Raw genomic sequence first — 27,017 nt, forward strand, 5'->3', positions numbered from 1 at the left:
ATACATCTTAGCTGTGTTAAGGTTACTGTATTATTGACCCAATCTGACAGTTTTTACATATGCTCAGGTGGTTTATTTGTTTATAATGTCTTTGAAATATGCAATAGCATTTACTTTTTTTCTTGGAAGGTTTGGAAAACAACTCAGCATGTTAATGTAACTTATTTTTGGTACCAATACATAACCATTCTTAAACTGTAAAATACACAGTAAGCTAAAAAGATATGTTATTTTTCTTGGGCTACCATATAGCCATAAAATGTAAGAAATTAAATAAATTCTTAAATCTGAGACTATAATCTTTTTGTTTTGGTCCAAAGAAGTTTCTCTGAGAATTTTTTCAGTGCTTTGATTATTACATTTAGAAACTTTGGAAGATGATGCCAGGGAGAGCCATGGTTTATTCTATATGTCACTCTATGAAAGTCACTAGAATAATTTACTTATCCTAGGTCATTTCAGGGAAATATTCATAAGAAGAGAGATATATTATATAGTTAGTAAAAAATATATAGGGGAAGAACTCCTAAACTACAATCTACTGTGAGAGATGAAGGACACTATAAAAGTAATTTAAAAAAATGGACAAAGCAGGCCTTAGAAGGTCTAAAAATACAGTCTGTTCCATGCTCTCCCTCACTGATCAACTCTCTTTTCAACATACTAACACCTGACAAAGAACTCATTACATGAAATAACTGGCCATTTCTGCAACTCTGATATTAGACACTTAGCAATTAAGCTAGCTATTATAAAATAATGATAAGATCCCTATATTTGACTGTAATTATTTGAAATAATGCCAATTTGGAAGCTACTTGATCACAATGCTGATTAAAAAGTTAACTATTTTCGACTCTCATCATATTCTGAAGTCAAAGATGCTATACTTGGGCAAATTCCTCTGGGTCAAATCTGTGAACGCTTCCCAAAGACCGTTATATAAAGTTACACATCCATGCTGAGTTATTTACCATTGTGCAGTAATAATCTGCACTGGGCCAGGGTCTTTGTTCCCCCTACATCATTCAGAGAGGAAATATAAAGCATGATTTTAAAATTCAGGTTGGAAGCATAAACAAAAGGTGTGTGCCCATAGTCTGAAGGACAGGAGATTGCAGTTTGTGAAGTGATGTCTGAAAAATCTGAAGAAAGGGTAGTAGAGAGGATATCTTTCATTTTAGAAATGCTGAGGCACAAGACACAGGTACTTGTAGTTCTTTCATACATGAAATCCTTTCTCCTGTATGTGCATCATGTGTAAACGTAAAGTCTGTATACTGCTCACTATTCGTCTCTGGTGTCCAATGAGTATGACTCCAATTCTTCTAATGTCACTGAGAAACAGAGTAATAAAGAGAGAGACAGAGAGAGAGAGAGACAGAGAAAATCAAAGAGAGAAGAGACACTTAGGTATTGTTAAACTTGAGAGAAAGGAAGTGAACATTTAGATTTGATAAATATTCAGCATATCATTTTCTTTTATTAATTTGACAAGACTTGTATAGCTGGAAAAATGAGAGTGCATTCATATACGAATATCAAGTGTTTCACCTTTTCCTTCTGGTATCAAATGTTAGGTAATCTCAAATTTAAGAATAAAAGAAAAAATGTCAAACTCAGGGATGTATTATAATGTTCAGGCATTTTACAGGTCAAAAGATTATATAATTCTGGGCCAGATAGATAGAGCAGTGGGTAAGGTGCTTGCCTTGAATATGGCTGACCCTAGTTAAATTTCCAGCACCATGTATGGTTCATGAGCCATCCCACGAGCAATTCCTGAGTAGAGAGTCAGGAATAAGCCCCGAGTACCTGCTGAGTCTGGATCAAAAAACAAAGCAAAGTCGAAGTCAAATAATTTAAGAAGTAATATAAAATTTCACCAGAACTCCATTTGAGTTCTCATTTTTCAATACCTAAAAACAAAAGTCACCATTCTATTATATCACACCATATAAGAATGTTATTAATATTTCTTAATAATGAAAATTTAACATATTTAGCCTTACAATTTTTGCATTTAATTTGGTGAATATTTTGTTGCACCTAGGCAATAAAATCTCAGTGGACAGTGGGAAATAAAATCTCAGAGACAGTGGGAAAATATTGACCTTTATAGTACTGTTGAACTATGAAATGATGTACTGTTATATTAAAATTATTACATTTGATCAAGGCAATAGTTATCATTTTGCTATATTAGTATATGTGAATCATAAAAATATGCTAAAATAGAACTATGGTATTGTCAATGTTATATGAACAAGAGTAACACACATTTATAAATCATTAAAAAATGAAAACTAGCTCTTTGGACTAAATATATTTTAAAAGGAATGGTAGTTAAAATATAATTCTCAACTTCTAGAATACTGGTTAAAAATAGTGGGAAGTGAGGTGGAAAGGCCATACTAGCCTGAAGACAGTTTAAGCACAGAGTTCTTGATAATGTATTTGAATTTATATCTGAGCTGGGTATCTAAATATAGTATTAACCTTAGTTCACTTACTCAATGCTCATTCTTGAAATCAAGTCAAAAGTTGTAAACCCTGCTGCCAAGAAGTTATTCTTATATTGCCCCATCTTTATGGAATCCAGCCAGTCACCAACAGTGACAAACAAGGGATACTCAGGAACTTCACCAGGGGATTCTGGCATTCTACAAGGAAAAAAACCACAGAGGTCATTTAATATTGGATAAATTAAGAATCACCCACCTTACTTAACAATACTTTACAATACTTTGTACAATACTTTAACATCTAATGCTTTTTTTTTACATCTAATGTCCTCATTTTCCATTTATAAAAAGAATTTTTCCATCAAATTCAAAGCAGATACTTTTATCTGGTTAATTTCATTTGTTAATTTCTTTTGTCTTTTTATTTTTCCTGTTTTTTGAAAGTACTTGGTTTCATACTATGGAGATCTGGGGGGAAACCCACCACTTGCTCATTTCTTTTCACTTTGATCTCTTGAATGAAACTTGGTTTTCAAACTTGAGGAGCAGTTCACTTTTTAACTTCATTAAGGAAGTATCTTGCTACAGGCTGTTCACTATTAACCACTTGGAACTGCTTCTGAATCCATGCCCTTTTTCCTATTTTTCAAATTTGCTGTGATAGTCCTATCATCTTTTGAGGGGGGAGAGGGTCCTCCCAATGGCCACACTCAGCCAGTCTGACAGTTGTTTAAGTGCTAGGACCTTAAGATGTGGTGCTGCTTGTATTGTGTGGTGCAGGGATTACCAGGGCCATTTGGGCAGGGTTCAGAGTCCTCCGAGGCCACATCAGTGATGCTCAGGAGCCTCTGGAATGATGCATGGCAAGCTAGGGAGGCCTTGTGATGCAAATTTGGGAGCCTCATAAGGTATATATAAAATCTATACTATCTCCCTGCCCCTCCCTTAATCTCTTTCTTGCAAGGAATCCCTGGATCAAGATTCAGTTATTCATTCATTTATCAAGATTGGTAGGTCAAGTTCCTGCCCTGTGAAAGCCCCCGCAGCTCCACACACACTCCAGCAGATGACTAAGGCCAGACTCCACTGCATGGTAGTTGAGCTCCTCAGAGATGCCAAACTGTGGAAAAGTTCAGGCACACTTTCATTGTTTGTTTGTTTGTTTTAAATTTCTGGGCCTTTTTTGCTATGGGCATCCTCCCACCACCTCCCAAAGCTTCCAGAAGTTCCTGCAGCCATACTCATGACCCACTCCTGCTGCCACGTAAGCTCATCTACCGGCCCTGCTCCAGAGCCTCAGAATGAAATCTCCAAAGAGATAAACCAGTCACAAAAATTTCTTGCATACACTGGTTACTGCCCAGTTAAATATCCTCGATTTTCTGGAGTGCCCCACATTCCCAAACTCTACAATACAAACATTCTAATAGGAGCACACAAGATCGAAGGGGAATGTAATGTAGAAGCCAACTAAACTTGACTAACAAAAACATGATCACAGAAGGCTCAGATAGCAACGATAGCTTGGTAGACCCTCAGGCAAGGACTTAATGTGAGATGCAGGGTAAGTGAGAATAATTTTCATAATTTTCCCAAATTTTCTTTTAATGAAATGTTTTTTGGTCATTCCACTAGCCGTTTAGTGGTAATAAACAATATAAAATAAATTATTTTGGGCCTGCTACGGGGCATTAGATAGAGACCTTTCTTCATTTTTTTTTGCACGTAGCTGCCCAGTTTTCCTAACATTTGTTAAAGAGGCTTCCCTGGCTTCGCTTCACATTTCTTGCTCCTTTATCAAAGATTAAGTGGCCATGTATTTGAGGGTCTGTGTCAGGATATTCAACTCTATTCCATTAGTCTGTGGGTTTTTCTTTATTCCCATACCACTGTCACTGTCACTGTCCTCCCGTTGTTCATTGATTTGCTTGAGCAGGCCCAGTAACATTGTGAGACTTGTTGCTGTGTTTGGCATATCGAAAACGCCATGGGGAGTTTGCCAGGCTCTGCCGTACAGGCGAGATACTCTCGGTAGCTTGCTGGGCTCTTCGAGAGGGGTGGACAAATTGAACTCATGTCGGCCAGGTCAGCTGCATGCCAGGCAAATGCGTTACCCGCTGTGCTATCGCTCCAGCCCATACCATGTTGTTTTAATCACTACTACTTTGTAGTACAGTTTGATGTTGTAAAAGGTGATGCCACCCATCTTCTTTTTCCCAAGAATTACTTTAGCTATTCATGGGGGTTTATTGTTCCATATGAATTTCAGATGTGTTTTATTTATTCCTTTGAAAAATGTCAATGTTATCCTTATAGGGACCACACTGAATATAATGTTTGGGGGAGCATTGCCATTTTGACAATATTAATCCACTCAATCCATAAGCAGGGAATGCGTCTCTATGTCCTCATGTCCTCTTTTATTTCTTAAAGTAGTGTTTTGTATTTTTGTATAGGTCCTTCATCTTTTTAGTTAAGCTGATTCTTCTGTACTTGATTTTCTGAGGCACAATTCTGAATGGGATTAATTTTTAAGTATTTCTTTCTTCTCTATCATTATTTGTATAGAGGAAAGCTATGGACTTTTTGATATTAATTTTGTAGCCTGTTTCTTTGCTGCATAAATCTCTTGTTTCTAGATGCTTTTTATTGTAGTCTTTAGGATTTTCTAAGTGTAGTATTATGTCCTCTGCAGTTAGTGATAGCTTGGCTTCCTTTCCTATCTTAAGGCCCTTGATATCTTTTTCTTACCTAATTGTTATGATATTGGAATACTGAATGTCTAAAACAAATGCATCATGAAAAACTTTGTAAATCACAGTGGTTAAATAAAATGGGGAAAAAAGATTCATTTGTTCTTAAAATTCAAAAAAGATATTGTTATTAAAAATAATTTTTGCTGTGCTATAGCTTATTAGTATAAATAATATCAGTGATAGTGCAATAGAGTCTAAAGTATAGCTGTCTATAAGCTATACTTTATCAATGCAGCTGTGTTGCCAAGGAAAGGGGTCTAGCACTTGATGGTTTTCAAGTAAGCACTACAGGAATTTGTAGTTTTGCTTCTAAGATATAACTCAAAAGGTATTTCTTTTGGAAATATTTTTATAGTTTTGGTATAAGAATAACACAAAGATATTACTCTTTAACGGCCAGGGAATGTATGCATATACACATATATACAAAACAATTTTACATAAGATAGAGTCATAAAGAATAAAAATTTAGCCTCAGAAAATTTAGCAGGAAAAACTTAGAACTGTATTTTTCAGCAACCTGGACATAAACTCTATTAGTCTTCTTACAGAAATGTATGAAAAATGTTAACTTCTTTCACATGGTTTTAAAAATCATTCTATAATAATAATATACAGGTTATTTTTCCCTTGGGATTAAAAATATATCATTTAAAATGATTAGAACAAGAGTTTATATGAATGAGGAAGCCGTAACAGTGTTCCTTAAAACATTGGTGTTTGAATTAAATCAGTAATTTTAAGTATTTAAAAATTTCCCTCCAAATAAATGATTGAATTATAATCCAATTTGCAAAGAATGTTATTTTAGAATGTTTATGTCCAAAAATTCCAATTTTATTTACCCTGTTTTTAATTTTTTTTTAAATTGGAAAGGGAAAAATTGAGAGAGATGTAATTAGAGACAGAACTGAAAAAAGTTATACTGAAATATTTAGTCATAATGTCTTCCCATTCACAGTTGAACTGTTTTAGTTTTAAGTAGAAAGTTATAGTAAATGAGTGTTTATCACTAGATCACATGGAAATAGAAATTTTCCACTATGAGGAACATCAATATAAGCTATATATAACTATGGTATTATTTTGTTAAAAAGATAAGGAGTGGGAGTTAGGTTTTAAAGTCTGTGCATAAGATAAAAATTGAAAATCTCTAACAATCAAGTTAAAATTCTTTAAATTGCACAAAATTACCAGAACCTAGGTTGTTAGAAGCATAATAGCTAGAGATGTTATTCATGGCTGTATAAGATGCAATTGAGAAGACTCTGTACAGACTCTGAATGGGTCCCCTTCGAATTGTCAGGACTAAACTAGCATTCATTTCTTTGCGTTTTTTGATTGCTACATTGACTTTCCTTTTTCTAAGGTGGAATCCAGTTAAAGGTGGGATGTGGGGGAAGAGAGGTGACAAGGAAAACTAGGGGCTTTTATTCCTTATTGTAATTTGAATGAGCATAAATTAAATGTGTGCATGTGACTACTCTGGTCCCGTATAGAGTTTGGTTACCATTAATTGCTATTACATGATTTTCTTACCACTTTTTATTTATACACTATAAGCTGCAGTGTTATTTTGGGGTGGAGTGGGGGTGTTTAGGCTACACCTAGTTGTACTCAGACTTACTTCTGGCTCTGTGTTCAGGTATCACTCCTGCTGGGTCTTGGGGACCAGATAGGGTGCTGGGGACTGAGACCCGTCAGCCATGTGCAAGGCTTTATCAAATGTATTCTCTCTCTCTGCCTGAAATACTGTTAGATTATGGAATGTTTCAATCTTATTAACAGAAGAATAATTCATGACTTGACATTAAACAAAGTCACTTATGTCCAAAGGTTATAAAGTTGTCATAGGTCCAGAGACATAGTGCAGTGGGTAGGGCACTTGTCTTGTATACATTTAGGCCAGGGTTTGCAACCTGGTACCCAATATACCCACCCGGCACCTGACAGTCTCCCTCCAAAATTCTTCAGGATTGATACCTGAGCGCAGAGTCAGGAATCAGGCCTGAATACAACTAGGTGTAGATTTTATCCCATCACTGTCCCTCCCCCGGCCCCCAATATTCATAATTTTATCTACCAATACTCTTAATTTCCTAGAAAGGGTTATATTAATAAGCATCATAAAATAAATTAAAATTCACATATAATCCTATAAAAGGCCTCCACAGCTAATAGTCAAACACGATTTATAATTGCAGCATTATTCAGTCTTTATACTAGTCTAGTGCTCAGTTTAGATATCAAACTTTAGTACAGCTTATGCATTATTTTTTCTAAATGATTTGATCAATTTTGTTGGACCAACATTGGAAGAAATATTTCTATATTTAACCATCTAAGCTCAAACACCAACAATCAAGACTAATTTATTATTAACATAAAGAAACCACATATGCTAGAAAATGAAATATTCCATCTCAAAACAATGTGGTTTTGGCATTTTTTTCTTTACTTGTCAAAGAATTCTGTTAAAATTTAACAAAATTAAAATATTATATCTAAGTGATATGTATGACCTCCTATTCTTATGTCATTCTTGATGCAGTCAGAAAACGTCTACTTTTCTATCCTGAGGTAACACTGGAGTAACTCTTGAACTTTCACAATTTTATATAATTGGTGACTGGGAATGTAATTTGCTAATTTATTGCCCTTGGTATAGAAAGGTCGTAGGAAGACATTCTGTGTACTGAATGGCTTAAATGGCCTATTTCTCTGTTCAGAAGCATACACAATTTGCTCCCAGAACATTTCAATACCATAATTCCCTTTCTTTCTGCACATGTTCAGTAACCTAGTTACTCTCTGGCCTCTGTATGGCTGCATTGGCAGTTGATTTAGTAGGGTCAGGGTCCCCTCATTGTTCTCAGCCACTGTGCAATAACTTTTCCTTCACCTTATCTTGTAATGAAGTTGAAAAATGCTGCTATTTTCTGGCTTTGAGGGCTGTGTACCATCACCTTCACATGAATTCTCTGCAATACTGCCTAATAAACAATAAATGCCCTTTCTTATCAACCATGTACAATGATAAATTCAGTTTGTTATTTGCTGAGCACGTAGAAATTTCTGCTATTTGGTGATTAGTGGGAGATGCCCACCTGAGAAACGTCTTTATAGAAAAACCTGAATTGCACACTTGAAAAAAAAGTATATATAGTGGAAGGGAAGGTTAAAGGTCTACTACTTTCTTTAGAAAATATATGGAGGGGGCATTGTAATAAATCTCAGGTAAAAATTATGGTTAGTTTAGATTAGAGAAAGGCCTAGAATCTAGTTATGAGAATCTGGTAATGAGACATAATAAATACATATTATGGATACATTTAACATGTAGAAATGAATACCATTGATAACGCCAAAATTTATATTCTAATGTATCCTTTGAGTTTACAGTAGTACTATATTTTTAAAAAAATATTTTTATTAGTGAAACACCATGAGGTACAGTTGTAGATTTACAATTTTTTTGTGCTTGGGTTTCGATTATACAATGATCAAATACCCATCCCTCCACCAGTGCCCATTTTCCACCACCATGGATAATATCCCTCCCACCCCATCCCCCCCCATCCCACTCTGCCTCTGTGGCAGGGCAATCCCCTGTGTTCTCTCTCTCCTTTTGGGTGTTGTGGTCTGCAAAAGAGGCATTGAGTGGCAAACATGTTCAGTCCATAGTCTACTTTTTTTTTTTTTAATTAGTGAAGCACCATGAGGTACAGTGGTACAGTTGTAGATTTACAAATCTTTGTGCTTGGGTTTCGGTCATACAATGATCAAATACCCATCCCTCCACCAGTGCCCATTTTTCACCACCATGGATAATATCCCCCCCACCCCCCCTCCCACCCTGCCTCTGTGGCAGGCCATTCCCCTTTGTTCTCTCTCTCCTTTTGGGTGTTGTGGTCTGCAAAAGAGGCATTGAGTGGCAAACATGTTCAGTCCATAGTCTACTTTCAACATGCATTTCCCCTCCTGGGAGGATCCTTCAAACACCCTTTATTTGGTGCTCCCTTCTCTATCTGAACTGCCCTTTCCCCTAGAATACCCAGCTGGCCTCTAAGCTATGGAGTAATCCTCCTGGTGTTGATCTCAGCTATTCTTAGGTATTAATCTCATATTTTGTTGCTTTATATCCCCCAGATGAATGCAATCTTTCTATGTCTATCCCTCTCTTTCTGACTCATTTCGCTTAGCATGATACTTTCCATATTGTACCACTTGTATGTAAATTTCATGACTTCATCTTTTCTAACAGCTACATAGTACTCCAAAGTTTCTTTAACCAGTCATCTGTTCTTGGGCACTCAGGTTTCTTCCAGTTTCTGGCTATTGTAAAGAGTGCTGCAATGAACAAACAAGTGCAGATGTCACTTCGACTACACATTTTTGCCTCTCTGGGGTATATTCCCAGGAGTGGTATCGCTGGGTCAAATGGGAGCTCAATTTCTAATTTTTTGAGAAACGTCCATACTGTTTTCCAAAAGGTCTGAACTAGTCGGCATTCCCACCAACAGTGAAGGAGTGTCCCTTTCTCGCCACATCTGTGCCAGCATCGGTTGCTTTTGTTCTTTTGAATGTGGGCCAGTCTCTGAGGTGTGAGATGGTATCTCATTGTGGTTTTGATCTGCATCTCCCTGATGATTAATGATGTAGAGCATTTTCTCATGTGCTTTTTTGCCATTCGGATTTCTTCTTTGAGAAAGTTTCTGTTCATTTCATTGCCCCATTTTTGGATGGGGTTGGATGTTTTCTTCCTGTGGAGTTCAACCAGTACTTTGTATATCCTTGATATCAACCCCTTGTCAGATGTGTATTCGGTGAATATCCTTTCCCATTCTGTAGACTGTCTTTGTATTTTGGTCACTGTTTCTTTGGAGGTGCAGAAGCTTCTTAGTTTAAGATAGTCCCATTTATCTATCTCTGTTTTTACTTGCTTGGCCAGTGGCGTGACATCTTTGAAAGTACCATTAGCCTCAATGTCATGGAGGGTTTTGCCAATTTTGTCTTCAATGTACCTTATGGTGTCTGGTCTGATGTTGAGGTCTTTAATCCATTTTGATCTTACTTTTGTACATGGTGTTAGGCAGAGTTCTGAGCCCATTTTTTGCATGTAGCCATCCAGTGATGCCAGCACAATTTGTTAAAGAGGCTTTCCTTACTCCACTTCACATTTCTTGCACCTTTATCAAAGATTAGATGATCATATGATTGAGGGGAGATGTCAGTGTATTCAACCCTGTTCCATTGGTCTGCAGTTCTGCTTTTGTTCCAGTACCACGCTGTTTTAATTATTACTGCTTTGTAGTAGAGTTTGAAGTTAGGGAGGTTGATTCCTCCCATTTTCTTTTTCCCAAGAATTGCTCTAGCTATTCGTGGGGGCTTATTGTTCCATATAAATTTCAGGAGTGTTTGCTCCATTTCTTTGAAGAATGTCATGGGTATCCTTATAGGCATTGCATTGAATTTATGCAATGCTTTTGGTAGTATTGCCATTTTGACAATGTTAAGTCTCCCGACCCATGAGCAGGAGATATCTTTCCATTTCCTCATGTCCTCTTTTATTTCCTGAAGTAGCGTTTTGTAGTTTTCTTTGTACATGTCCTTTACTTCCTTAGTTGCTGATTCCTAGGTACTTGATTTTCTGGGGCACAATTGTGAGCGGGATTGTTTTTTTCATGTTGCTTTCTTCTCTCTCACTGTTTGCGTATAGGAAAGCCATGGACTTTTGGGTATTGATTTTATAGCCTGCCACTTTACTATACGAGTCTATTGTTTCTAGGAGTTTTTTGGTGGAGTTTATTGGGTTCTCTAAGTATAGTAACATATCATCTGCGAATAGTGAGAGCTTGATTTCTTCCTTTCCTACCTGAATGCCCTTAATATCTTTTTCTTGCCTAATCGCTATTGCAAGTAATTCCAGTACTATATTGAACAGCAGTGGAGAGAGTGGGCATCCTTGTCTCGTCCCTGATCTTAGAGGGAAGACTCTCAGTTTTTCCCCATTGAGGATGATGCTTGCTGTAGGCTTGTGGTAGATGGCTTTAAGTATGTTGAGGAAAGTCCCCTCTATCCCTATTTTGGCTAGGGTTTTCATCATAAAGGGGTGCTGGATCTTGTCAAATGCTTTCTCTGCATCTATTGATATGATCATATGCTTTTTATCTTTTCTTTTGTTGATATGGTGGATTATGTTGATTGATTTCCGAATGTTAAACCATCCTTGCATCCCTGGGATGAATCCTACTTGGTCATGGTGTATGATCTTTTTGATGAGTAGTTGGATTCTCTTTGCTAGTAGTTTGTTGAGGATCTTTGCATCTGTGTTCATCAGGGATATTGGCCTGTAATTCTCTTTCTTTGTGGTATCTCTGTCTGCTTTTGGTATCAGTGTGATATTCGCTTCATAGAAACTTTTTGGAAGTGTTTTTGATATTTCAATTTCGTGGAAAAGCTTAAAGAGGATTGGGAGTAAGTCTTCTTTAAAGATTTGGAAGAATTCACTAGTGAATCCATCCAGGCCAGGGCTTCTGTGCTTGGGGAGACTTTTTATTACCATTTCAATTTCCTTGGTGGTGATGTTCAGGTATTCCAGGTCTTCTTGGTTCAGCCTTGGGAGTCTGTAGGAGTCTAGGAATTTATCCATTTCCTCGAGGTTTTGATGTTCCGTGGCATAAAGCTTCTCAAAGTACTCCCTGAGGATCCTTTGAATTTCTGTAGTTTCTGTTGTAATGACCCCCTTTTCATTTCTGATTTGGTTTATTAGGGTTTTCTCTCTCCCCTTCTTTGTGAGTTTTGCTAGAGGCTTATCGATATTGTTATTTTTCTCAAAGAACCAGCTCTTGGTTTCATTGATCTTTCGGATTGTTTTTTGGGTTTCCATCTTGTTAAATCTCTGCTCTGAGTTTTATTATTTCCTTCCTCCTGTTCGGGTTGTGCTCCTTTTGTTGGTCCTTCTCCAAGCTCTTAAGCTGTGAGGTTAGTTTATTTATGTGGGCTCGCTCCTCCTTTCTGAGGAATGCTTGTAGAGCTATAAACTTTCCTCTTAAGACTGCTTTTGCTGTGTCCCATAAGTTTTGGTAACTCGTGTCCTTATTTTCATTCGCTTCTAGGAATCTTTTGATTTCCTCTTTGATTTCCTCTCTAAGCCACTTGTTGTTCAATAGTGCACCGTTTAATTTCCAGGTGTTTGATTTAGTTTTCTGTTTTTGTGTGTGATTTACTTCTAATTTAAGCGCATTGTGGTCTGAGAAGATTGTTGATACAATCTCTATCTTCTTAATTTTATGGAGGTATGTTTTGTTGCTCAGCATGTGGTCTATCTTGGAGAATGTTCCATGTACGCTTGAGAAGAATGTGTATTCAGTCTTTTGAGGATGAAGTGTCCTGTATATATCTACTAAGTCCCTTTCTTCCATTATTTCCCTCAGATTAAGTATGTCCTTGCTAAGTTTGAGTCTGGTTGATCTATCCAGAGGTGACAAAGTGGTGTTGAAGTCTCCCACTAGTATTGTGTTGCTATTGATGTCTTTTTCCAAATCTATGAGTAGTTGTTTTAAGTACTTTGCTGGTCTCTCATTAGGTGCATATACATTTATTATTGTAAGTTCTTCCTGTTGTACAGATCCTTTGATCACTAAGAAATGGCCTTCACTGTCTCTTATGACCTTCTTCACTCTGAAATCGATGTGGTCTGATATTAAGGTGGCTACCCCAGCTTTTTTATGGGAGCTGTTTGCCTGTAGGATTGTTTTCCAGCCTTTGACTCTGAGTCTGTGTTTGCTTTGACTATTAAGGTGTGTTTCTTGCAGGCAGCAGAATGTTGGGTTCAATTTTCTAATCCATCCTGCCACATAGTCTACTTTCAACATGCATCTCCCCTCCTGGGAGGATCCTCCAAACAGCCTTTATTTGGTGCTCCTTTCTCTATTCTAGCTGCCCTTTCCCCTAGAATGCCTGGCTGGCCTCTAAGCTATGGAGTAATCCTCCTGGTGCTGATCTCAGCTATTCTTGGGTATTAATCTCATATTTTCTTACTTTATATCCCTAGATGAATGCAATCTTTCTATGTCTATCCCTCTCTTTCTGACTCATATTTTAAATCTAGGAAGTTCTAAGATTATCAATAAGCATTCACATTAAAAAGAAGCTTTTTATCCTTAAAAGTTTTATGAAAAATAAATCATGCAACATTTCTTCTTGAAAATCAGGCTTGAATGGTGGTGGGAAAATCTGAGCAAAAGATAATGCCAAACCGAAATGTATGTGGACTGTGTATTTAACTAGGCTGCTATGCCGCCCTGGGAGGGGAAGGGAGTCTGTCCCTCTGCCTGTCCCTCTCTGTGGCGGCAACATTGTGGCCTGCATTTTTTAGAGCCTAACAAACAGCCAGGTATGTGACTCCATTGACGAGGCACGTAGGGCTTCATGGGATGGGGGGGCTGAATCGGTCCTTCTCCCCACCATGACAATGCTCCAGGTTGCCACCCTCAAATGCCTCCTCCAGCTTCTGACCGACCATGAACCCAGAGGCACACATACTAATCTCGGAACCCAGGGGTTTCTGGCAGTAATCCCTCTAGGATTATTTAGGTTTATTGCTAAAATATTAGAAATCCAAATTTGCGTGGCTGCTATTGTGGCCACACAACATCATATGCTCTTCATAATCAACATAGAAAACAAATTTTCTAGTGATGTCTTTATGGCAGGTCTGAATGTTGGGGAAAATTCCAAATAACAGTGGTGGGTCTTTTGTCATAATATTGAATGTGATCAAAGGAGAGAGAGAGAAAGAGAGAGAGAGAGAGAGAGAGACAGAGAGAGAGAGAGAGAGAGAGAAAGAGAGAGAGAAAGAGAGAGAGAGAAAGTAAAGTGGAAATCTGCCACACAGATTGGGGGTGGGTGGGAGGGGGGTATACTGGTGTTCTTTGTGGTGGAAAATGTGCACTGGTGAAGGGACAGGTGTTTGATCATTGTATGACCGACCGAGACTTGAACTGAAAGGCTTCTGAAAGGTTTTGTTACTGTTCTCAGGGTGATTCAACAAATAAATAAAAAATATATTAAAAAAATAAAAAAGTTTTTCATTTTATATTTATCATGTAAATATAAAGTGTATATCTGTACATGGATTAAAGCACTAGCCTTGCATGTAGCTGACCCCAAGCAATTCCTGTGCACAGAGCTGGGAGTTGCCTCTGGGGTGTGGCCCAAAGCCCCCTCCCACCTCAAACAAAACAATCTCTACTCTCAAAATGAATGCATAATTTTCATATAATTCATTAATTCCTGAGTTACACCTAGATTGCTAACATTATTTAATTATAAACAAGTATGCTAAGAGCATATATCTCTGTGCTTCAGCTGAATTACTTCTTGGAAAAATCCATTCAAAAGAAGAATTTTTTATTGAGGAAGTTGAAACACATTAATGGCAGGAATTGTACTTTAGGTGTCTTTAGATTCCCTGTAAGCCTGATCACAGGCCTTATAACAGCAGTTAATGAAATGAGTGATCATCACTTCACTGACTAGATGTAAATATTCTCTACAGAAGTTTGGTCCATGATAGTGACTGACTTCATTTAATGGAAGAATAAATGCCTGGTCTGCATTGTTGTTATATTGATGGATATGCTCTTTGCTTAGCTATTCCTTGCCATGTGAAAATGCTAGCCTATCTCCATCTTCAAATTTTAGAGTGGAGGGAAAACGTTTACAGGGGGAATCAAAAGGCACGGAGCAAAGGGTTCGTATATAACTATAGTGAGACCTAGAGCCACAAGAGCTCCTTTTCAATATCACTGCTTTGACACGAGTTTCTCATCTCATGATTCAGGTACTATATTTTATACTATCCTGTTATAAAGGATATAAAAAAAGAGTAGATTACTAACTGTAACAGAACCTATATATGTATGTTAGTTGACTTGAAGAAAAAATTCAGCAAGAATTCTTTTTTTTTTCTTTTTATTGGGTCATACCCGCCGATGCACAGGGGTTATTCCTGATTTATGCTCTCAGGAATTCCTCCTGGCAGTGCTCGGGGGACCATACGGGATGCTGGGAATCGAACCTGGGTCGGCCACGTGCAAGGCAAATGCCCCACACACTGTGCTATCGCTCCAGCCCCACAGCAAGAATTCTTGAAGGAAGAATTTATATATTTGGTTAGAGAAAGAAATATCCTCTCTATATAATTAGGCTTCCTCTTCAACACAAGTTAAGTGATTGTAAGAAAATTTGGATATTTGAAAAATTTTAAATGGGGGCTTACTAAGAATGCTGTCAGTTATAAATGCATAGAATCATGCCATGAATGTGTCACAGCTAAATGCATGTGGGCACATATTCTTTGTTCCAAGATCTCTGACTGTCCACTGTGTTAAATTTAGAATACAAATTACTATTTTTAATTTTTTTTCAGTACTTCACTTTTTTAAAAGATTAATAATGATTTGATTCTCATAGATTGACTAGTAATAGGTGGAAGGGCCTAAGGAATGCAATTCAAAGCAGAGTGCAAAACTATATTTTGATGCAGAGTAGGAACAATATGTTGATTAAAATATCCAATATTCTGAGTAGAGAACCCAGCATATTCTTCTAGCCAGAGTAGTAGATCACTGCACCACAGAGAAAGATTAGTTTCATGTGGAAATAATCCAGGGAAAGCTATAACACCTGCCAACTAAGATTCACTGATCATGGTTATCAAATGTGGTTTTTGAAAGAATACTAAGGTACTACATAGGATCATTAGGAGAGAGTGTTGGGATGATTAGTGGTATGCCAGAAGAGTAAAAATAAGCAAAGCATATATTTACCAACACTGGAAAAATTCAATCTACAAAAGTGCCTGAAGATATAATTCTGAAACTGATGCTACCATATTTCTCAGTTCTTTGTTTTGTTGTTGTTACTACTTTCTTTTTTCTAGGTAATGTTCTTTGAGCAGCTGAGAACTGTAGAAAGGTATTGGAGAGGGCAGGAGATGAACTGTGTATTTGCTATTCATTCCCTTAGGTGTAAGCATGTAGTCTATGTCCTCATGTTTGCTTAGAGGAACAAAAAATAACAGCCTGTGAGTCACTAACAAAGTCATCTGAGTTTTTATTTTTTTAAACATACTCCATCTGTAAAATATAATTAACCCAGGGAAAAGATATCTGAAAATATAAAAATGTATCTTTTCGGTACTTGCAGTCCTATTCTCTTTGTTTCCCTCTCTCTAAGCTCCCCTGGTATGACCACCCCAAACCAAAACTCCCCACCCCACTGCCTGATCCTCCATCCCTCCCCACACCCCTCATCCCTCTCTGCCTCCACCAGTGCCACTCCTGGTCATGAAGAAACTGAACCCAGTGGGAACACTACCCAGAGACTCATTGGGCAAGAACCTACAGCAGGAGCTCAGCTCTTCATGATGTCTACTGACAAAGGACATTCTTGCCTTCCCTGAGTCAGATGACCATTTCAAGTGTGTGGGGACCATGCATGGAACCGATGAGTACTGGCAGGGTCTAGGATGACCTGAGGTTTAAGCTCTCTCTGAATTAGCCATGTCCCCTCTTCCAACGTGTCCACAGTGAAGTTCCTCATGCTCTACAACCACTCCAATGTGACCATCCACTGGAACAACTTCCTGGACATTCCGGAAGACTCTCATCCCAGTCTGCCCCCTGTGAAGACAGGGCCATCCTACTGTCCATCCAGAACCTGCTAGGGGTACCCCAACATTGACAGCCCTGTGAACACACACACTGCTGAGTTTTCTGGGAAAATCTTTCAGCCTTTAAGGAGCACCTGCAGGAAACCTACTGCAAGCCGGTCTTCAGCCAAGCTGTGACTGGCTGACTAGTCCCAGTCTTCTGTCATTGTTACTTTACCTTCAATGGTTTGTTCTCTCCCTCTGTCTTTGTACAGGACTTTGTGTCTCAAACTGTGGTCATTTTTATTAAATTTTAAATTATCTTATTTTAAATGAAGTCTCTTCCAACCAACCCTTGTGATGAATATATTAAATAAATACATCGTCGGGGAAAATGTATCTTTTCTTCCCTATATTCATATTTTTGAAATAATGTTGTGCTGGGAAAGCTCTTGGCACTTTGAATGGTTCTACATAGTGTTGAGATGAGAACAAGGGTTTTAGAGCTGGTGGATCTTACTCAAATTCTGCATCTACATCTAATTATTGCATCTGTATCTAATTACTTGCTCTGCATATTTGGTAAGATAGCCTGTTTGAATTCTTCATTTTATATCTGAGTGATGAAGATAACACTGAGGCTAAATCACATAACAGAAAATAGTGTGTAATACCGTGAATGGTACATAGCACGTTCTCAACAAATGGCAATCATAATTATTGTTGATAAATATTATATGTCATTTCACTATTAGTATTACTATTAGTATTATCATTACTCTGTCTAAATAGTTCCTGTGAATTAAACTCAATTTTCTAATGGGTAGAAGTTTCACAGTTCTTGATTAAATTTTAATTGATTGCCTTCCTTCGAGAAAATTTTGTTCATAACTCAACTGTAACACTTTTTGATCAAAGGTTAGTTCTCTTTCACGAAAAAGACCATTAAACAAAAATCAAGCAAAACAAAAATTTTAAGACTTGGTATACAGAATAGAGAGAAACAATTCAGACAGCTATGCCTATATATGGTTTAAGAAAATCGAGCAGAATACTTTTCCCTCCCCCCCACAGGTAATCCAAATTTTATTTTTAATTTTTTTCCAGACGTATTTTTTTAAAATTTTTAATAGTGAGACATCATGAGGTACAGTTTCAGACTTACACACACATTTTTGTGCTTGGGTTTCAATTATACAATGATCAAATACCCATCCCTCCACCAGTGCCCGTTTCCCACCACCACAGATCCCAGTATCCTTCCCACCCCCCATATTCCCCATCCCACCCTGCCTCTGTAGCAGGGCATTCCCTTTTGTTCTCTCTCTCTTATTGGGTGTTGTGGTTTGCAAAAGAGGCAATGGGTGACAATCATGTTTGGTCTATAGTCTACTTTCAGCATGCTTCTCCCATCCTGGGAGGATCCTCCCAACACCTTTATTTGGTGCTCCCTTTTCTATCTGAGCTCCCTTTTCCCCTAGCATGTGTGCTTGGCCTCCAAGCCATGGAGTAAAATTCCTGGTACTAATCTCGGCCATTCTTGGGTGTTAGTCTCCTATTTTGTTACTTTATGTTCCCCAGATGAATGCAATCTTTCTATGTCTATCCCTCTCTTTGACCAGAATACTTTTGGAGTGAAAAAATTTTTATAAAATTATTGAAAGTTATTACTCAAAAAAGTGGTGCTATAGGTGCTTTATTGATGGAAGGAAGTAATACTAATAAGTTCTTTTTGTCTCTGTTTTTTGTAGTACTAATAAGCCTTGCATATTTGCAGTTATCTAATGCAGAGGTTAATTATGATAATGGTTTGAGCTTTCCTCATTCATGATTCACCTTCTTGAAAACCAAAAATTCGGGGCTGGAGAGATAGCACAGCAGGTAGAGCATTTGCCTTGCACACGGCCAACCCAGGTTCGATTCCCAGCATCCCATATGGTCCCCTGAGCACTGCCAGGAGTAACTCCTGAGTGCAGAGCCAGGAGTAACCCCTCTGCATCGCCAGGTGTGACCCAAAAAGAAAAAAAAAAGAAAACAAAAAATTTAAAAGCTCAACAAAAGATTTGCCCTTACACTAAGGGTCAAGATGGGTAGAGATCCAAAGAGTTAAATATTGTAAGATTTCAACTATGGTACAATAGGTAGTGAGAATACTCTTAGAACCTTGACCTTGGTGAAATAGTATTTCTGCGGCATATGACTATGATGAACTGATCTATCTGTTGAACCACTGTCCATCCCTATAGAAATATTAGCTGATGGTCAAGGAGTCCACAGTTTATAAATTCTTTGAGACGTACTGGACATATGCAGTAAGGACCAGCAGAAGTGTTTTCCCAAAGTAATGTCCAAAGGGGCATTTGCTTGGGGTAGGGATGGGGGAGCTGGGGGTGTGACCCAATCATAGAGCACTTCTATGCATGTGTGAGACCCTGACTTCCATTCCTAGCATGGCACAGTCCTCTGAGTACTCTGACAAATCCCTGAGAACTGAGTTGGTAATCCAAAACACACAAAGGCTTTGGTCTGCTGACATCAATCTTATATACTCAGTAACTGCACTGGAGCAGTATCAGGAGTACAGAAGCAAGAGGTTGGAGAATGGTAGCACATCATGTGGGTAAAGGGAGGAGGCAGGTCAAGGTGAAGGAACCTTCCTGTTGTTACTGATCTATTTTATGTTATTAAACAATAGGTCCCATATGGGCTGGAATGATAGCACAGTGAGTAGGGTGTTTGCCTTGCATGCAGCCAACATGGTCTATCTGAGTTCGATTCCTCCGCCCCTCTCAGAGAGCCCGGCAAGTGACCGAGAGTATCTCGCCCGCACGGCAAAGCCTGGCAAGCTACCTGTGACGTATTCGATATGCCAAACACAGTAACAACAAGTCTCACAATGGAGACATTACTGGGTCCGCTATAGCAAATCAATGAACAACAGAAGGACAGTGACAGATCCCATATATAATGGTGGACTCTGGGAATATGCTTGACTTGGATTCAGAGTAGATACGAGATTAATTTTGAGGGTTAGGGTAGAAGTAGCACGGAGTGTTTCAAAAGGCCTGACTACATGTGTTCTCTATTCAGCCTTGACTTTGAGCTGGCCCTTTGTAAAAGGCACCATGTAATAGTGATAAATAATTTTTCTGAGAGGTGATGAAAGGGCTGCAGCCATGGCAGGATAAAAGTATGGGGGATTTGAAATTCAAATGCATGAAGAACTGTTGTCTGTATTAGTAAGGTACTTTTGTGAATCATTTTAAATTAATGGCTTTTAAGGTTATACTTAGAAAACACTATTTCCACATCAATATCCTGCTATTTTCTTGAGAAGAGAAAGCAGGAAGCAAGAAGGTTGGGAACTGCAAAAGCTCTGAACTGCCATGGGATTCTGTCAGGCAGATGAATATCAGAAGCAGAGGCACCAAATAATAAAGTTGCTAATCAATAAGTGCTTTTTTTCTATTTGGTATTTTGTCTTTTGAAGGGGAAGATCAGAGGTAAAAAATTTATGAAAAATTCAATATACTAGTACAAAAAATTTTAAGCTGTGGATTCACAGCTGTCTTCAGCCCTTTATAGACTTAATTTCTTCAACTTGTACCAGTCTGTCAAAAGAATGAATAGAAACTTCACAGGTGAATTCTTGAGAAATAAAGAAATTAGAGTTGAACAAAAACCAGGGGCATCTAATAGATGAGAAAGTTGTGGCAGTACAGAGGCATGAGTGAATGAACCCCAAGAGTTTGGGGAGACAAGAGCAAAGAAGAGTGGTGGAAACTTCCCATTGGAGTTGCTGTAGAATAGATACATAGACCCCTTGAGCTGTTTGAGAGAGACGAGAGGGATGATTAAAATTTGACACTGTCATCTTTCCTTAATCTGACACCACGCTGGGACAGACAACTGAGTTAGGGGATAGTGGGGCTCTGGAACAATTTTATAAGCATAACACAAACCAGATAATCTTTAGCTAACATTGGAATAGCTAACTTCTCATTTCTCTCATTAGCTTCTATTCTCTGGAATCAGAGGATGGGCAGATGGCATTGGAGGGTACATAAAGGAAAAGGGTAGCCCAGTCAGGAATTTATAAAAATTATAATACCCATAATGGTTGAGGCATGAAACCCTTAAAACGCTGGTTCCGTTTGCTTCTTAAAAAGTCAAAAAACCTCCCACAAAAACAAAAACAAAACCTGTATATTAAGGACTAAAGTGGTAGCACATATGTCATTGTCAGAAACAAGGATAGCATATGACATCAGTAACAAAAATTTTCATTTGGCTTCTGAGCAATCAGACTGTAGCATTGAATCCAGCTGTCAATTTCATATAAAGTACCCAACCTTAGCTTGAGTAAGGTTGGGCCCGCACGGAGCCTGCTTTTGGCTGGTCTACCCAGTGGGTTCCTGTACCCCACTGTAGCCTAGACCTCTGACCCTCACACAGGACTCCTTACACGGACTTGATCTGGATCCTTTTGATTCCACCCCCCCCCCCCACCCCCCTGCCATTTTAGATCCTTCTGATGTAGGCAGGCAGGCAGATAGGGAAGGCCCCCTCCCCAGGTGATGGCAGTAAATTTCCTAGGAAGTAATAGCTCTGAAATTGTGAAAGTCAATCTTGCAGAAAACAGGAACTAAGGCCTGATAAGACCCTTACCTTGCGCCATCAACGAACTGTGAGGAGATTGGACACCTAGTCATGAAGAAAATTCCTCAATTACCCTGGACCTCTCCCTTAATCTGATTAATTTTAGTGATTCATCCCAGAAAAGACTACAGAACATTCCGGACCAAGACATCCTGAGAAGGTACTCTATAAAAGCCATCTTGAACAAAGGGAGGGCTGCATATGCTGCCCGAAATCATGTGCTGCTTGGGCCCATGTGGTTGAACACATGTGTTGCCCGCATCTCTCCTCTTGATATGTGTACTTTCATGCTTTCCTGTCTAATGCTGGGATGTGTGTAGGGCTCTCTTCACCCTTGAAGAAGTCTGAGTTCTCTCTTGAATGCGTTACTTTCTCTCTCTCTCTGTCTCTGTCTCTGTCTCTGTCTGTGTCTCTCTTTCTCTTTCCCTCCCTCCACATTTTCAAAAATCCTCCAAATAAAATCTATTTACTTCACTGCTTGTCTACTCCTGAAATACCTTTCTGTGAGGGGAGACAAGAACCCAGTAACCCTGGGTTCTAGGTGGCAGAGACGAATGGGGAGAAAGTGACCATCTTTCTCCTCCCCTCTTAACATAAGTCACCCGTGGAACCCACTGACATCACTTCAACAATTATTTCCCTAATACAAAAAAGCATTCATTAGGGCTAGAGCGATAGCACAGCGGGTAAAATGTTTGCCTTGCACACGGCCAACCTGGGTTCAATTCCCAGCATCCCATTTGGTCCCTGGAGAACCGCCAGGAGTAATTCCTTGACTGCAAAGCCAGGAGTAACCCCTGTGCATTGCCGGTTGTGACCCAAAATGGAAAAAAAAAAAAAAGCATTCATAAAATAAAAAAAAACCAAATCAAAGCAGGGAAAAAAATGGGTTTGCCTATTTTATTATTATTATTATTATTATTTTTCAATGAAAAAGAAGGTTCTTACCTGCCCGCTTCGACGGCCATGGAGCAGTTGGAGAGCTCTGTGGATGGGCACTGGCTGTGGAGTCCGTTCACCCTGTAGCACAGTAAGAGAACCAGAAGAAATGATTTTGGTTTATAGCTGCAAATATTCTCTTCCACTAATGGAGGCACACCTCTCTGCTTTCTTTACACTGATTTTTTCTTCTCAATATTAGAATATGCCCTTCTTTTCCACAACCACAAAATAAACAAGAAACATTTTTTTTCTATTTCTTTTCCCCTTAAGATACAGTTTCTTGAAAAGAAATCAGAACATTGCATTACTTGTCTCTCTGATTCCATATTTATTATTTCTCTTCTGCTGGTTGGTTTGTATGCAATTTATTTAAAATTATTTTTAAAATTCTTAATAAATTGAATGAAAAATTAATCCAATAAATTCAAGCTAGAGAGAAAGTAGAGGAGTGTCGACACTTGCCCTGCGTGCAGTGGGACCCTAGCTTTATTCCCAGCTCTGTACATGGTTCCCTCAGTCCCACTGGGAGTGATCCCTGAGCTTCCAGCCAAAAGTAAAATCTGAGCACCACTGGGTGTGGCAAAAATCCAAACCAAACCACAACAAACTCTTGCAAAGGCTGCTCTTCAACACCTTGTTAAATTAAAAGGACAGACTTTACCTTTTATCTTTTTGAACTTTTTATGGAGCATCGGTGTTGCACCCTTTGAAACTCTCTCCTCTTTTTGGCATCTGTGAGTCGGCTCCTTTCCCTTTTCCCTGATTGCCAGTCCAGCTCATCTGTTTTTAGTCTCCTTGGAGACTTTTCAGATCACTTCCTAAGCTTTAAAATTCTTAGAGCGCTGTACTCTTTTCCTTTATTTGCCTTCTCGGTATTCTCCATGGGTTATCTTAATTATGCTTAAAACTTCAACTACAATCTATATGCTGATGCTCTTCAAATCTCTATCTCTAGCCTAGCTCTTTTCACCTGAGGTCCAACCTATAAATATAAGTGCTTATTGAACATCTCCACTCGGATGCCCCACAGGCATCTTAACTCAGCATTCTCAAAAAGCTCTCATTTCTATTCTAAAAACCTGGCTTCTTCCTCCCTCTCTTGGTGATAATAGCATTGGTTTGTCTAAGAAAAAAAAAAACATGACAAATAGCCTTAAGTCTTTCCTCTCCTCTCCTCCTCCCTCCAAATTCATTCAATAACCAAGGCACATTTCTCTTCCCTTGCCTCCAAAGAAATCCATTCTCTTATCTCCTGACCTCAAGCTATTTCCCATTTCACAAGTCAGGCCCTAACCTGTTCTAGCTCTGATAGCTGGGCTGAACTGTCCCTGCATTCAGTGCTATCCCTAGCCTTGCACTCTCAATTCTAAATCATCCTAGAGTGATCTTTAAGAAATGCAAATGTGTGGGTCTGGAAGCAATAGTGGAGCAGGTAGGGCAGTTGCCTTGCACTCCGCTGACCTGCTGACCTGACCGGATTCGATTCCCAGCATCCCACATGGCCCCTTGAGCACCTCCAGGAGCAATTCCTGTGTGCATGAGCAAGTGCATCATCGGTTGTGACCCAAAAAAAGAAAAAAAAAAAGAAAAGAAATGCAAATGTGTTCATGCCATATCTTGCTTAAAATCTTTCAGTGGGACAGAAGAGAGAGATCAGGGGTCATGGGCGCATGCCCCTGGATGTGCACAAATTTAATCCCTGCACAATCCTGAGCACAAGTTTAATCCCTGGCACTGAATAGCTCCCCAACCAGTACTAGGAGTGGCTTTAGCGGCCCCCAGCATAGCTGGGTTGCAGCACTGCTGCATCTTGGGTTCCAAACATTGGGCTTAGGAGCCCAAACCCCCCAAATCATTCACTTGCCTCCCTTGTGATAAAAACCAGTGACTCCATCTCACCCTGTCTGACCCCTCCTCACTTTACTACTTTCCTTGTTGGACCTGCTTTAAGTAAGAGAGACTGGAGTAATAGCTTAATCTCTAGCTATTTCACGCTTGACTTCACTTTACTGAGGCTGCCAATTAGTGATTTAGAGGTCAACTCTTAGATGCTCTGCTGGGAGCTGAGAGCTTTTTGAAGTAGCCCTTGAAGAGTCTTCTTCACCCTCCTTGCCACTAAAAACCTACCCCGACTTGAACCTATGACCTGAAGTTGAACAACTATTTATCTTGATGGCTATTACAGGAGCTAGGAAAATAAGCATCGAGAATGTTTTGGTTATTTCTAAGTACAATTTGGTCTAAATCTGGAAATGTATTTTAATTCATTCTTTTAAATGTGATATTTTCTTTTCTTTTTGTTTTGGGGGCACACCTGGTGGTTCTAAGGACTTTCTCCTGGCTCTGTGCTCAGGGATCACATCAGGTGGGTCTTGGGGAACCATAGGGGGTGCAGAGGATTGAATCCAGGTCATCCCCATGCAAGGCCCTACCTGCTATTCTCTCCCTCTCGCCCCAAATGCAGTATTTTAGACATAGATGATGGTGCTTTCTTTCTTCTACTTTCTCTCTTCCTACAATTGCTCTCCAGAGAGAGGTGCACTGATACCTTCAATTCTACTGACTTTTATAAAACATTATATGAGTGCTTTCACTTTTCAGTCTTGTCATCTGTCTTTTTCTGATTTTAGCTGGGTATGATCATATCAGCAGGAAACAACCTTACTCCTGATTCATCCACAAACTCTCTCTGTTTTTATTGCCTTTCAAATAGAGGAACAGAGCAGAATGGACAAGACAATTAAAAGGGATGCATTCACACAAATTCCCCTTTAAAGGTAAGGAAGAATCAGCAAATACCATATATATAAATGCCAACTTATAAACAGGAAAGATATAAATAAAGCATTTCAGACAGATTAGAGATAGATGGATAATGGCAAAACTATTTGCTTGTGAGAAAATGGCACTTAAAATACTAATAGATTGCTTTTTTTCTAATGATAAATAGAATAATGGATTATAAACAATATTTTGAAAGGTTGACAACAAGATCTATCAAAGCCAAGCTTCTCCTCTCCCTACCTGTTAGTTTTATCTACAGCCCAAAAGAAATTAGGATTGTCAATGGGAGGAGGGAGGTATCAATATTATGCATCTTACACAAGGATGTCCTCCACCAGGGTGTGAAGGGCACTGGGATTGCGGATCAGTTTGTCAAGGAAGCTGACAATGTCAGTAAATTTCGGTCTGTGATTTCTCTCTTTCTGCCAGCAATGGAGCATCAGCTGATGTAGAGACGCTGGACAGCCCATGGGAGCTGGAAGTCTATACCCTTCTTCAATGGACAGAATGACCTACATGCAAAAACACATTGGTTATTCTCTTTCTGGGGCAGACAAAACAAACATTAGGTTATAATTCCTTTTTACACAGGAAGCAGAAGCCGGACTATTAGTAAGGACGAAAACTACTTGTGATCGCAAGTGGTCTAAACAAGTGGTACAATTTGAAAGTTGTAAATCAAAATTGACAACATCTCCACCATATTTGCTGAGGAACACATGGTTTTTGAAAGGAACACATGGTTTTTGGAACCTGTGGTACATGGAAAGGAGACTGAGTCACAGAAATAATTATTAAGTGATTTATCCAGAACTTCTCACACCCAATTTTGACATCAGAAAATCCAGGAAAAGAATGATGCAAATTGAAAAAACCATGTGTAAGAAATGTTTTAAATAAAACTGTACTTCTGCTGAAGTTCTGAAGTATTGAATTGTATAACTGAAACCCAAGCACAAAAATTTATAAGTCTATAACTGTACCTCATGGTGTTTCACTAATTAAAAAAAATCCTTTTAATGATTACATCATTAAATATGCTTTTTAGAGCTATCCTTCCTTTATTTTCCATATTTCCTATTTATTTCCTCTTCACTGACTTCTGCCTTTCCCCTAGTCTGACATTGATAAGACTATAAAATCCTCTCATAACTTCTGAAGTGTTTATTCACTGAACTGTTATTAGTAGCTACCAGAAGGCCATAGAGCAATCAGGACATTCAGCCGGACTGTCCTCTGGACCCAAGTTCTCCAGTAAACTTTGCTGTGATGACAGGATTGTTCTCCCCAACACACTAGCAACTCGTCACATATGTCTATTAAGCACTAGGATTAATTTTTACTTTTAGTTAGAATTAGATATTAATTCATTAGAATTGAAATAGCACATATAAGTAGTAATTAGTTTATGGAATAGTATAATTTTAGGAAACCAAAGTTGGTGAAAAAGAGGATTATCCTTTCCTTCTTTAGGAAAACATACAAGACATGATAAGGATAATAGAGTTTAATAGACAGTTCTGCCTGAAAATTTCTAACAAAGCAATGAAATTGGCCCTGGATTCTTTTAGGGCTTGGAGGTGGTTTTGAGCCACACTGTGTTACTCAGGGCTTAATCTTGGCTCTTTTTTGGGGGTTTGTTCTTTTGGGATCTGGGGTGGGGGCACAATGGGTTCTGGGGATCAAACTTGGGTCATAGGAAAGGCAAGTGTCTTAACCCCTATAGTATATCTCTGCCTCTAAAATTTAAAA

The 27,017-nt window shown here is 38.6% G+C and overlaps 1 protein-coding gene across 1 annotated transcript in view; it reads right to left on the reverse strand.

Annotated features, from left to right (window-relative positions):
* Positions 1-864: 864 nt before the first annotated feature.
* Positions 865-27,017, reverse strand: part of EPHA6 (EPH receptor A6) — a 984,716-nt gene continuing 958,563 nt past the window's right edge. The window contains 4 exon segments of the mRNA XM_056138519.1: positions 865-1,337; positions 2,514-2,663; positions 22,488-22,559; positions 25,584-25,777. Coding sequence (XP_055994494.1) covers positions 1,223-1,337; positions 2,514-2,663; positions 22,488-22,559; positions 25,584-25,777 — 531 coding nt within the window. The 3' untranslated portion in view covers positions 865-1,222.

Source organism: Sorex fumeus, unplaced genomic scaffold (genome assembly GCF_029834395.1).
Source record: "Sorex fumeus unplaced genomic scaffold, SorFum_2.1 ptg000129l, whole genome shotgun sequence".
Classification (NCBI taxonomy): Eukaryota; Metazoa; Chordata; class Mammalia; order Eulipotyphla; family Soricidae; genus Sorex; species Sorex fumeus.